The 10861-nt window shown below is 40.5% G+C and overlaps 1 protein-coding gene across 1 annotated transcript in view; it reads right to left on the reverse strand.

Annotated features, from left to right (window-relative positions):
* The window catches only part of PCNX4 (pecanex 4), a 16011-nt gene extending 5150 nt beyond the window's left edge, over positions 1-10861 (reverse strand). The window contains exons 1-8 of the mRNA XM_031066198.1: positions 10828-10861; positions 6984-7710; positions 5184-5363; positions 4581-5095; positions 3658-3758; positions 3387-3509; positions 2969-3159; positions 2612-2667 (exon numbers count right to left, since the gene is read on the reverse strand). Of these exons, the coding sequence (XP_030922058.1) occupies positions 2612-2667; positions 2969-3159; positions 3387-3509; positions 3658-3758; positions 4581-5095; positions 5184-5363; positions 6984-7672 (1855 nt within the window). The 5' untranslated portion in view covers positions 7673-7710; positions 10828-10861. The remainder of the gene's footprint in view (positions 1-2611; positions 2668-2968; positions 3160-3386; positions 3510-3657; positions 3759-4580; positions 5096-5183; positions 5364-6983; positions 7711-10827) is intronic.

Here is a 10861-nt window from a genome sequence, read left to right on the forward strand (position 1 = left end):
TGCAGCTTTGAAAAAGCTGTGGAAAGTTGGAAAACCTCACACAACTGCAGGACTACATTATTCACATCAGACCAGGGTTAAACAACTCCACCCTCAATTGCCTTTGCACAGATGACTTCCATGATTAAAGATCATTTTTTGGCTGCATTTCCATCCACATAGTTCCCCCACTGGAGTGTTCTCTGGAGACCTAAAGTCCTCCTTACTAAGAATACATTAAAGAATCATTATATACCACAGGAGTTTCCTAATGGCCCAATTTGCTGTGGAGTAGGAAGTTTATTTGTTATCAGAGAAATAAAAATATAACTGAACTGGAATTTGAAAATCAGGTCCTGAACAACAGCAAATTAGTACTCAAAAAAAACCCAAAAAAACCAATCCAAACTTTTTCCTTTTTTTACCTATGTCACAGAAAGAGCAATGCCAAATTTCCTAAGAACTGATGGTTACACTGTATTTGAACTACAGCTGAATGTCAATCCTCATAACACAATGGTTCTATTCTTAAGCATGACATTTGCTGTCAGTTTATGACCTGCTTCTGCTGTCACTCATGTCTGGTGACCACTCGCTTGCAGAACATTTTAGTTTTAAAATGTTGTAAGGTAAAATCAGTGAAATCAACCATTAAGCTCTAGTTAAAATTTAAGTAACCTTTTCTATCCCACTGAGCTAATGAAGTGCATTTTCTTGCTAACATTTTGCAAAGACTTTAATTCCTTTCTTGCTAGCAGTTAAAACTATGAAAACTCCTTTACACAGAAAAAACTCTGGGTTTAAATTAGTGGCACACAAAGTGGTATCGCTTCCTTTTGAACTCATCTGAGAACACCACAGTTTTTCTTGCTTCAAGACATTCATTCACAGATTTTCCCATTAAAGAAGAGACTTTTTACCCCTCAAGATTAGTGTTTTAAATTATTTATTCTAAGGCATACATGCCACCACAGTCATGATGGCAATGGGGGAAAAATCCCTATTAAAATATGTGTATATGTAAAATATAGATAAATATAAAAGATAGATAACATATATATATATATGACAGATAGCTATACATTATTATAACAAATATATCTATTGTAAATAGAAAACATAATGGACTAATGCAGTAGACAAACTGAAGCATTCTTCTTTAGAGAAAAGAAGACTTCTTAGTTGTATTGAGTACCTGTCTCTAACCAGTGATGCAGGTGCAGCACATATTTCCTAGTAAAGCACCTGGATATTTTCTTCACAAAAGCATGATTAAGGTTAACTTCCACTGCCTTCAAACATTAGACCACTTTTTCCAGCCATAAGCCATTTTCTAAGAGGCTTATGTAAATATTTGCCTCTTGTCTAAGGGCTACAATCTTTTGATTATTTAGGTTACACAAAAGCTGTTTCTCAAGAAAATGACCTTGCAATTTTAAAACAGTTACTCTGTCTCCAGCTGGGAAAAAGACTGGCCATTTCTTCACCTCTGTCTCTGTAATTCTGTGAAAACCCCATCACAATGCCTTAACCAGGCTGTAAACCCACAAATGCTGCTACAATCCCACCCCAACTGCCTGCACAAGATAAGATATTAAATCTTATCAATGGGTTTGTTCTCAGCTGTTTACTGCTACTTAGGCTACATCAGGTATTTCACAAACATCCAGTCAATATTCACCATAACCAATTACCACAGCCAAATTAGCAAAGTCACCTTCTGGATGCTGAGTAATGGGATTGATGCAGAGACAGACAGACCTACAGAGAGCAGTCTGACACACATCCTTCTCTTTGCTGTCTGGCTAAAGAACCCAATTTACTGCCTCCAGTTAGGTGGGATCAATGCATTCCATCCTTTTTATTCAGTATAGAAAGATTAGCATTGATACTGTTTCACCACCATTTAGTCTCTCCTTAAAGATAACAAAAGAGTTATTTTTTAATAGAATTGTAACAAGTAGACATTGTAGACTCATTAACTTGAAAAGATCTCCCAGATCATGAAGCCCAGCCTTTGACTGAATACCACCATGTCCATGAAACCATTTCACAAACTGCTACATCTCCTTGTTTCGTGAATGCTCCCAGGGATGGTGACTCCACCACCTCCCTGGGGAGCCTGTTCCAATGCTTATCCATTTGTCCAGTGCAGAAATTTCCCCCAATATCCAACCTGAACCTCCCCTGCTGCAACTTGTAGCTCTTCAATTCTTTTCTATTCTTCCCCTTTGCTCAGGATAAAGTGGTTACTTTTATCCTTCTTGTACAACCAACAATAGTACAATCTCTGAATAACAGATTTAACCCAGCTGTGAAACTTGGTTTTCAACCACTGATTCTCCTCCCTTAGAAGGGATCCAAGCCCAAGAGGTTTGGGGCACTGGGAAGAACCTGATCCCAAGGGTTTTGGGGCGTTGGGAGGAACCTGATCCCAAGGGGTTTGGGGCGTTGGGAGGGACCTGATTCAAATGGTTTTGGGGCCTTGGGAGGGATCCAATCCCAAGGGTTTGAGGGCATTAGGACAGATCTGATACCAAAGGTTTTAGGGTGTTTGGAGGGATCTGATCCCAAGGGGTTCAGGGCATTGGGAGGGATCCAGTCCCAAGGGGTTCAGGGCTTTGGGAGGGACCTGATCCCAAGGTTTCTGGGGCCTTGGGAGGGATCCGATCCAAACGGTTTTGGGGTCTTGAGAGGGATCTGATCCCAAGGGGTTTAAGGCATTGGGAGGGATCTGATCCCAAGGGTTTGGGGTGCTGGGAGGAATCTGATCCCAAGGGGTTTTAGGGCATTGGGAGGAATCTGATCCCAAGGGGTTTTAGGGCATTGGGAGGAATCTGATCCCAAGGGGTTTTAGGGCATTGGGAGGAATCTGATCCCAAGGGGTTTTAGGGCATTGGGAGGAATCTGATCCCAAGGGGTTTTAGGGCATTGGGAGGAATCTGATCCCAAGGGGTTTTAGGGCATTGGGAGGAATCTGATCCCAAGCAGGGGCGAGGAAAGCAGCGCTGAGACGGCCACCAGGGCCAGCAGGACGGGGAAGAAAGCGACGTTGAGCGCGATCAGGGCGGCGCTGGATCTGCGGCGCTGCTTCTTCTCCGTCCACGAGGTCAGGAGGATGGCGATGGCAAAGTGCAGCTTGGACAGGAACTGGAACAGCCGATCCCGCAGGAGACCGACCTGCGGCACACAGGCAGGAAGCACAGGGTTTGTTGCCAATAGCATACTCAGCACAGCTACAGTAATTTTAAGAAAATGAAGCATGGCTATCATTGCTTGGTGTGAGAATATATCTTAGTACAGTTTTTAGCTTCTATCTGCTGGGTCCTGGCCCCTGTTGTAATTCTCCAACAGAAACGAGACTTCAGAAAACAATTATCTGCTTAATTTTACAATATGACCATTACCAGTAAGAGTTTGATTCCTGTATCAAGGCTCTTGTTCCACCAGAGGTCTGGATTAAACACCAACATTTGTGCTGCTGACACAACCACCATGTCTAGTAAGGCATTTTCTGTATTTTGCCAGACCTAAAATAGAGATATGTTAGAAATACATTAAAAAACGTATCTATTTATCTCTGCTTTCATGACCTGGAATATTTTTTCCGGGTCACCTTGGTTCTCAAGTCATGTAGAAGAGCATTTCTAAGGCTAACATATTTAAAATTCAAATTACCATCCTAAACATCCTTGTGAATCCAATGGAAACAGACACGGAATGCAGGTTTTGTAGGGAATGGTCAAGTGACAGGAATGCTATCATAGCAAATGGAGACACTGCAATTGAAACAAAAGAATCACTGACCTCCTTCCAAAAACATAACAAAAGTCAACAGCAGTCAGCAGGTAAACAGTCTTACTGTAGGATGGAAATCCCAGCACAAAAAGAGAAACCTTCCCTTCATCATCACAAACTCCTCTTTGTATTACACTCCCACAATATTGAACAATTTATTTGCACTAATGGCCCAAGACAACAAACATTTACATCGATGCTTAGCTCTTACTTGCTATTAGTTCCTTTAACCTTTATTTGTTTCTCCAAGAGAAGAGTCAAATAAGTAAAAATAAACATGGAATAGCAGTCATCAATGTATTTCCCCAAACTAATGCTTCTTTATGAAATGAAATAATTTAAATCAATTTTTTATTCCCTCAAAGTAGTGCATTTGTTTCTAACCTACCAGAAAGGAGGCTCTTCCCTTTACTAGCAAGCTCTAAGAACCAAATATTTGGTCAGCTCGAGGACTCTCAACTCATTTTGTTTCCAAGTACATCTTTTCAAAAGTGGGTACTGCAGTTGTAACTAAAATCCTTTAAAAGGCCCTGCTTTTTCAGCTGGGCTTTTAAAAGGCTCAATTTTTTAGGTTCACCCCTATAAAAGAAATAAATAAAATCACTTCCAAATTTAATTACTTTCAAATATTCTGGACAAGTAACTTTGACATCAATGTACAATTTAACAAGAAATCAAAAAGTATTTCCAGCCACTTGGTTTCCCTTGGTTCATTCACAGAATCTGGCACATAGAGCAATTCTAGAGTTTCAATCTCCCTACAAGCATCATCTAACAAACAACAGACAGTGGTGTATTCCTACCTAGTGTTAGTAAAATCCTCCTGACAACACCAACTTTCATTAGCCTTCTTTGCTTCTCCATGAACACAGCCACAGTCCTGACATCCTTTGGGTAAAAGGGGTTTCTGAAGACTCCAAACAAGTACACTCTCTGAACCTCTCTAAGAATCCACATAATTACAAGTAATAGGATCAGAATGTAACTTGCTATGGCCTGGGGTCTGGCTGGGGAAAACGATGAGGAGCCTGCAAATTGATGCAGCAGGCTCACTTCTGTGAGAGCAAATGCCAACACAGCCACATAGAAAATTAATTCCCTCCACCCAAATGGTATTCTAAGACCCCTGTGAGCATTTTCAGCTTTGCTGGAGGCTAAATGGCTGATCATGGTGTGTTTGAAGGCAAACCCAATCTCACTTAGGTTAAGACTCAGTATGAACCCAAATCCAGTCATGAAGAGGATCACACCGAGGGGGCTGGGAATGAAATACGATGCTATTGCTGTTCCAGCAGAAATGAGAAACATTACTAACAACCTGTGAAGGAGAAAATAAAGAAGATTTGCTTGAAAAGAAAAAGGTTATAAACAATACTGATATATTTTACAATTGCATAAACATTTACTTGGCGTTACTTGACATAGGTGAACCTCCTAGTCCAAACTCCAACAGTTGTTCCATTCCCCAGAGAAAAAGTGCATCAAGTGGGGGCAGAATTCCCATTGCCCACAAGAATGGCAGAAAAAGAAACAGGACGTGCAAAATCTGGTTTGTCTGCTCTAGAATGGGTGTGTTGACAGCAAACCTGGATAAAAGAAGAAATGGATTTGAATTCTGTGAAAGGAAAAATAACTTCTGTGTGGGAAGACTTCCTGTTTAATTACTACAGCAAATCCCAAAGTAAAAACCTTACACATTCAACTTATAAAACCTAATAAGTGTCTTTTAAAAGGAAAAATAAGGACATTTATTTATGCTTGGGACAGTAACACATTAATTAGAACACCAGAACACAGACTAAATTGTCATTTAAAAGATTTGAAGCCTTCAGATGAATACAGTGATGCAATTATCATAATTATTTTTGTTACTGCTGTGATAATACACTGAAAAAATACTTGTGCAAAAAGGAAAGGTCCACAGGCTCCGAGGCCTCAACTGTTCAACAAAAAATTGTAAATTATTGTTTTTGGAAATTCAAAAGCAAAATGTTATGCAATTTCAAGGCCCAAGATCTAAGCTTTAACTCTAGAAGAACTGGCATGTTGCCTGTATATTCCTAAAGAGGGTTAATTTCTACATAAAAATGTCAAAATCTTCCCGCAAAACCACAAACATCAGTATTAGAAATTTGCATAAATTCTAACCTATGTGTAGTTCACCAGTTAAAGGTGGCAGACTGCCAAGATATTTGGTTTCTCTCTCCTTTTTAGTAAGGAAGCAGGCTTCAGAGGAATTTTATCAGGAATTTTGACAATGTCCTAATCTTCTCCTCAGGAAATTGAATAGAAGAATTTGAAGTCCAAGACCACATGTATAATTCTCATACCTCACCTGAAGTGGCAATTAGGGTAAATCATTAACAAGGACATCTACCAGTGCAAAACTAGCAAATTCAAACATGCTTTTTTTTAATGTATCTGAAGTAACTCACCCATAAAATATGTACATGTGACAAAGTGCTATAAATATCACCTGACAGGGAGAAAGAATACAGAGGGTAAATCTAAAAGCATCTTGTTTTAGGAGCCTGAAACTACAAATACTTCAGCTAAGACATTCATCTGAAAAACAGAAATGTGACTCTCCTAATTTGTAGACTGACACAGCTCTTTTGTATTGGAAAAGCATTTAAAAATCCAAGTTCCAAATCTGTATCACAAAGCCACAGCAATATTCCCATTTGCTTATCCATTCATTAAAACCAAATTCAGAGGTTTTTGTTTTTGTTTTTTTTTTTGCCTGTTGTATAAAAGCCTCTGCTATCACTTACAGAGCTTAAATTAGAAAGTATTCCAGGATCAAATCTGGACATAAATCCAGTAATCCTGAAGCTTGCAGCGTTTAGATTTATAATTCCAGGTCAGGAACACGTGTTTTCAAAACACATCCTTTAAAAGGATGTATTTGCAAATGCTCCAATACAAAAATATAAAAAATGACATGGTAGAAGATAGTTTTACCTATCTTTTACTAACTGCTCTTCCTAGTTTACATGGGATGCTATAAAAATTTAAGAGCCTTTTATACACAGCATAGGACCTCAATTTTTATTATATATGCATCAATCTTCTTCCTTTGAAGTTACTACAGTTGATTAAAATCTCAAAATAAATTTTCCTCAGAAGAATAATTTAACCTTTCCCATCAAAAATACACAGAATAACCATCACTTTTAAGTGGCTAAATGCATTATTACGTTTACCTGTGTGCAAGATCCACTGCAATAAAGACAAAAATATAGAAAGGTCTCATCAGAGCAGTGATTTCATAAGTATCCAGTGCTTGGAAAGTGGCTGTTTCAGCAGCTGTGTTTATGATTAACGAATACTCTCCTATACATATGGTCACCCATCCAAACACAAAGATCACAACAGTTCCTCCAATGTTGCTATATAACAAGGTTATTCTGTTTGGCAGCAAATACCAAGTCCCCAGCCCACACAATACCCCTGCCAGAAGGGAATGGAATACAGTGTTGATTATGTACTTCTTGCCAGGAATAATAAATTTTACTGTCTCTGAACCTACACAGCTGGAAAATTCAAACTCATCTTCATCTGTCAGGGTATTCTGAATTTGCATTCTTTCTACTGTCACTGTTTTCTGCTTTGCATAGAGGTTTGTCATCTGAAGAGCAAGTGCAGTAACAAACATGAGTCCTCCCGCCAGCGCTGCTGTGCAGAAGTCCTTCATCACCCCCAGCTGGTACAGGAGTGTTCCCACTCCTCCCCAAAGCCATGGTGTCAGGAAAAGGATGATCTGGTTCACATAGATGTAGGGAGGGGCACAGTAGCCTAATTTGAACCTGGGACCTCCCAGCAGAGTCTGAGGGAAGCGCTTCAAGAAGAACTCCTGCTTGTAGTCATTGAGCAGGGGTACATCTGGCCCCATCCTCGTGGCTCAGCAGTGCTGGCTGGGGATCATCTTTCCTGTAGGAGAACAGGAGGGAAAACATGGACACATTACTGATTCTGCAACTCAGAGCCCAGGGAATTCTTGTGTCTTCTTTTTAATTGCCAAGCTACAGTGGAATTCTGACACGCTGCTGTTAGAATTTCTCAGAATTCAACTACTAAGCAAACATCTATTTTAAAATGCGAGCACATTCTTTCATCTGAAGGTTGCAAATAAAAATATATAACCTGTTCTTGGGAGATGACAAAACCAACCCATCTCCCCATCAGAATACCTTCCTAAAACTGACATTCTTCCCACTCAATCTGATTGCAATCACACCTTGCCACAGACCTCCAATTCCAAATCCTGTTAAGGATCTCTGTATACTGAGTCTGTGTTTTCAGTGAACAGTCACACAATGCAGGGACTCAGGCACACAGAGGTCCCTGTAAAAAAAGAAAATTAAAACTTTATGCAATAAAGCTTTTTCTACATAAATATGTGAAAGTATTACAAATTGTTTTCCACAGTAGCATTGTTATTGTCCTCCCTACACAGCTCAGCTGTAGGACAGGATCCCACTGTAAAGTAAAATAAACAGTTCACTTTCTGTTTCCTAAAACTTATAAATTAAAAAAAACCCAAACACAATACTTGTGAGTTGTAGCAGAATTAGCATATATTCTCTTGGTTCCAAGGGAAAAAGCTGAAAGAAAGGAAAAAAGGATACCTGTAGACATTTACAACAACCCATCAAACAGAAATAGGTTTGAATGCTCATTCAGAGAGGATCAGGCAATGTAGAAACAATGAATGTAAGGTGATAACTATCATATTCAAATATAACTCTGTGCTACTAATCATGAAAGCAAGAATCTAGGAGTGACAGGCAGAAATACTCAAGCTAAGAAATAGGGTAAAAAATCGGCACAAAAAAAAGCAGTGCCAATGTCATTAATAATAACTCTATAAAATAGATGGTGTGCATTAGGAGATGTGCAAGGACAGAAATTCTGACTGACTTTCTTCCACTGGAGCTGTACAATCTGATGAATATCCATTGCCATCACTGGTGAGACATTAAAAATTAAATATCTGGCTGCCACAGAGTCCTCAAACTACTGTGATCCCTTTTTGCTACAATGCCAAACATTTCTGAGTCCTTCTGAGAACAATTCACCTTATTTATTTAAACAGGTATCATTCACTTGAATGTTGGTAGATGCTGATCATTGGGGAATGAAGTTGGAAACAGTGCAAATGAGATTTTATGCATTATCATGACTTAAAATTTACATTCTACATCCACTAAATCAATACACCCCACCACAGAGAGCAGGACTCTGCAGGCTCTGTAATTACTCTTTATGTAGGCTGTGAATTTTTTGGGTTTTTTTAAATAAAATATTGAAAAAACAGGTGTTTTTTGGTCCTACTATTTTAAGCCACTGAAAGTTTCTTAAATGTAAGGAGAAAGCAGCAGTCAGTCCTACTGGAACTAATGGAAAAGACACATGTTGACAATGGAGAGGAGAATTCAACCCAGTCAGCTCAGGAATTTGAAAACGTAACAGCGACACACCCAACTAAAAACAAATTTTAAATGTAATTATAAAATATCACAATTGAATCAATCTTCTTTAGAAAAATAAGCACTGTTTAGAGGGTGCATGGGCATGGAGCTTAAGTTGCTGGGATAGTTACATGCAGTAGAAAATTTACAGGCATGGAAATGACAGAAGCTGAGTTTAAAAAGAAATTATAGAACCAATAGGTGCAGAGTTTTCCTTGAAAAACAGTTCTTGGGCAGCTGTGTTTTTCTGCTCTGACAAGGGCTATTTTTGTTTCAAGTTCCAGTCTGCATTTGTGTTTGTCAGTTTATATTGCTAACCAAATGTTAACAAAACATTCCCCTTACAGTTTCTGTGTAAACAATAGGCATCTTTGTGTGAGACACAAGGATCTACGCACATAAACAATATCATTCCACTTGGCTCTGCTCCAAAACGAGCCATAAAAAGAGGTGAATTTATTTACTGAAGCTCGCCAACTATGGAAACTCTTCCCTCTGCTGTTCTCCTGGCTTCCAGCTGCTCAGGTAGCACATCAGGACTTCAAAGAGGGACTCATCCATGTCTTATTCCTGTGCAAAGCCCTAGCAAAAAGGCTGCACACATTTGTGAGTGTTTACAGGACCTGGCTTCAATGCACATTCCTGACATACAGGCCCGGCCCCACTTTGACAACCTGCCTGGATACCCAAACAACCCCTAACACAACAGTCTGTCATCACTGGGGGACCTGTGCCACTTGGATACTATCACAGCAAGGATGGAAAAAAAGGGCTTTAACACCATAAAGCCACTTCAAAAGTTTTCCCTGCAATAACCTCATTATTACAAATGGAAATAAACAAACCTTGCCACAAATTCAGGCAGGAATTCACAGGAGGGTACAAATTTTTGTCTAAATGAACACCATCCTTCACGTGGGCTGATGTTGGATCAGCTGAGTTTGGTTTGCTTTTATTTTTAGCAGATTACAGAGTATGCGTACAGCTGTCTGCCACCTAAGCAGCTGAAACACATAGGGCTTAAAAATCCTTACCTCGGTGGTCTTGCAGGTGTTTAAGGGTAGGGGTTACAAACCACCTGCTAGCCAAGCTGGAGATGATAAGCGAGGTGGGAGGTGGAGGGGAGGCTGTGGCAATCCCCTGTCCCACCAAATCCAGATGCTCCCACACACCGGGTCAAAGATTCCCTGGAGGAACATCCATGGCTAAGGACCCCACTGTGCTGCAGGCCAGCTTCCAGCCAGGAGACAAACAGCTTGCGAGCCCCTGCTCAGCAGGGCTGACTCCATTCCCCAGGGGACACAGCATTTAGGACAACACATCCCATCACTTATGGGATGAGCATCCCGGGATCACCTTTGGGAAGGGTCGCTGGCCGCCTCCTCCCGAGGCACCGCTGCCCCTGACCAGAGGGGCTCCCACCGGGGCCACCACGCTTCCCATCCACCCAGCTCCCCTCACCTCTCCTGCAGGCTCTGAATAAAAACATCCAACACACAGCGAGTACAAAAAACACCTCTGCGGTCTGCGGAGGGGAAGGGCCGGGGGGCAAACCCGCGGCAAGGATGGCACCTACCTGTGGCCCGGGCTCGGAGCGGGCAGGGGGCGGC

The sequence above is a fragment of the Geospiza fortis genome, unplaced genomic scaffold (genome assembly GCF_000277835.1).
Source record: "Geospiza fortis unplaced genomic scaffold, GeoFor_1.0 scaffold23, whole genome shotgun sequence".
Taxonomy (NCBI): domain Eukaryota; kingdom Metazoa; phylum Chordata; class Aves; order Passeriformes; family Thraupidae; genus Geospiza; species Geospiza fortis.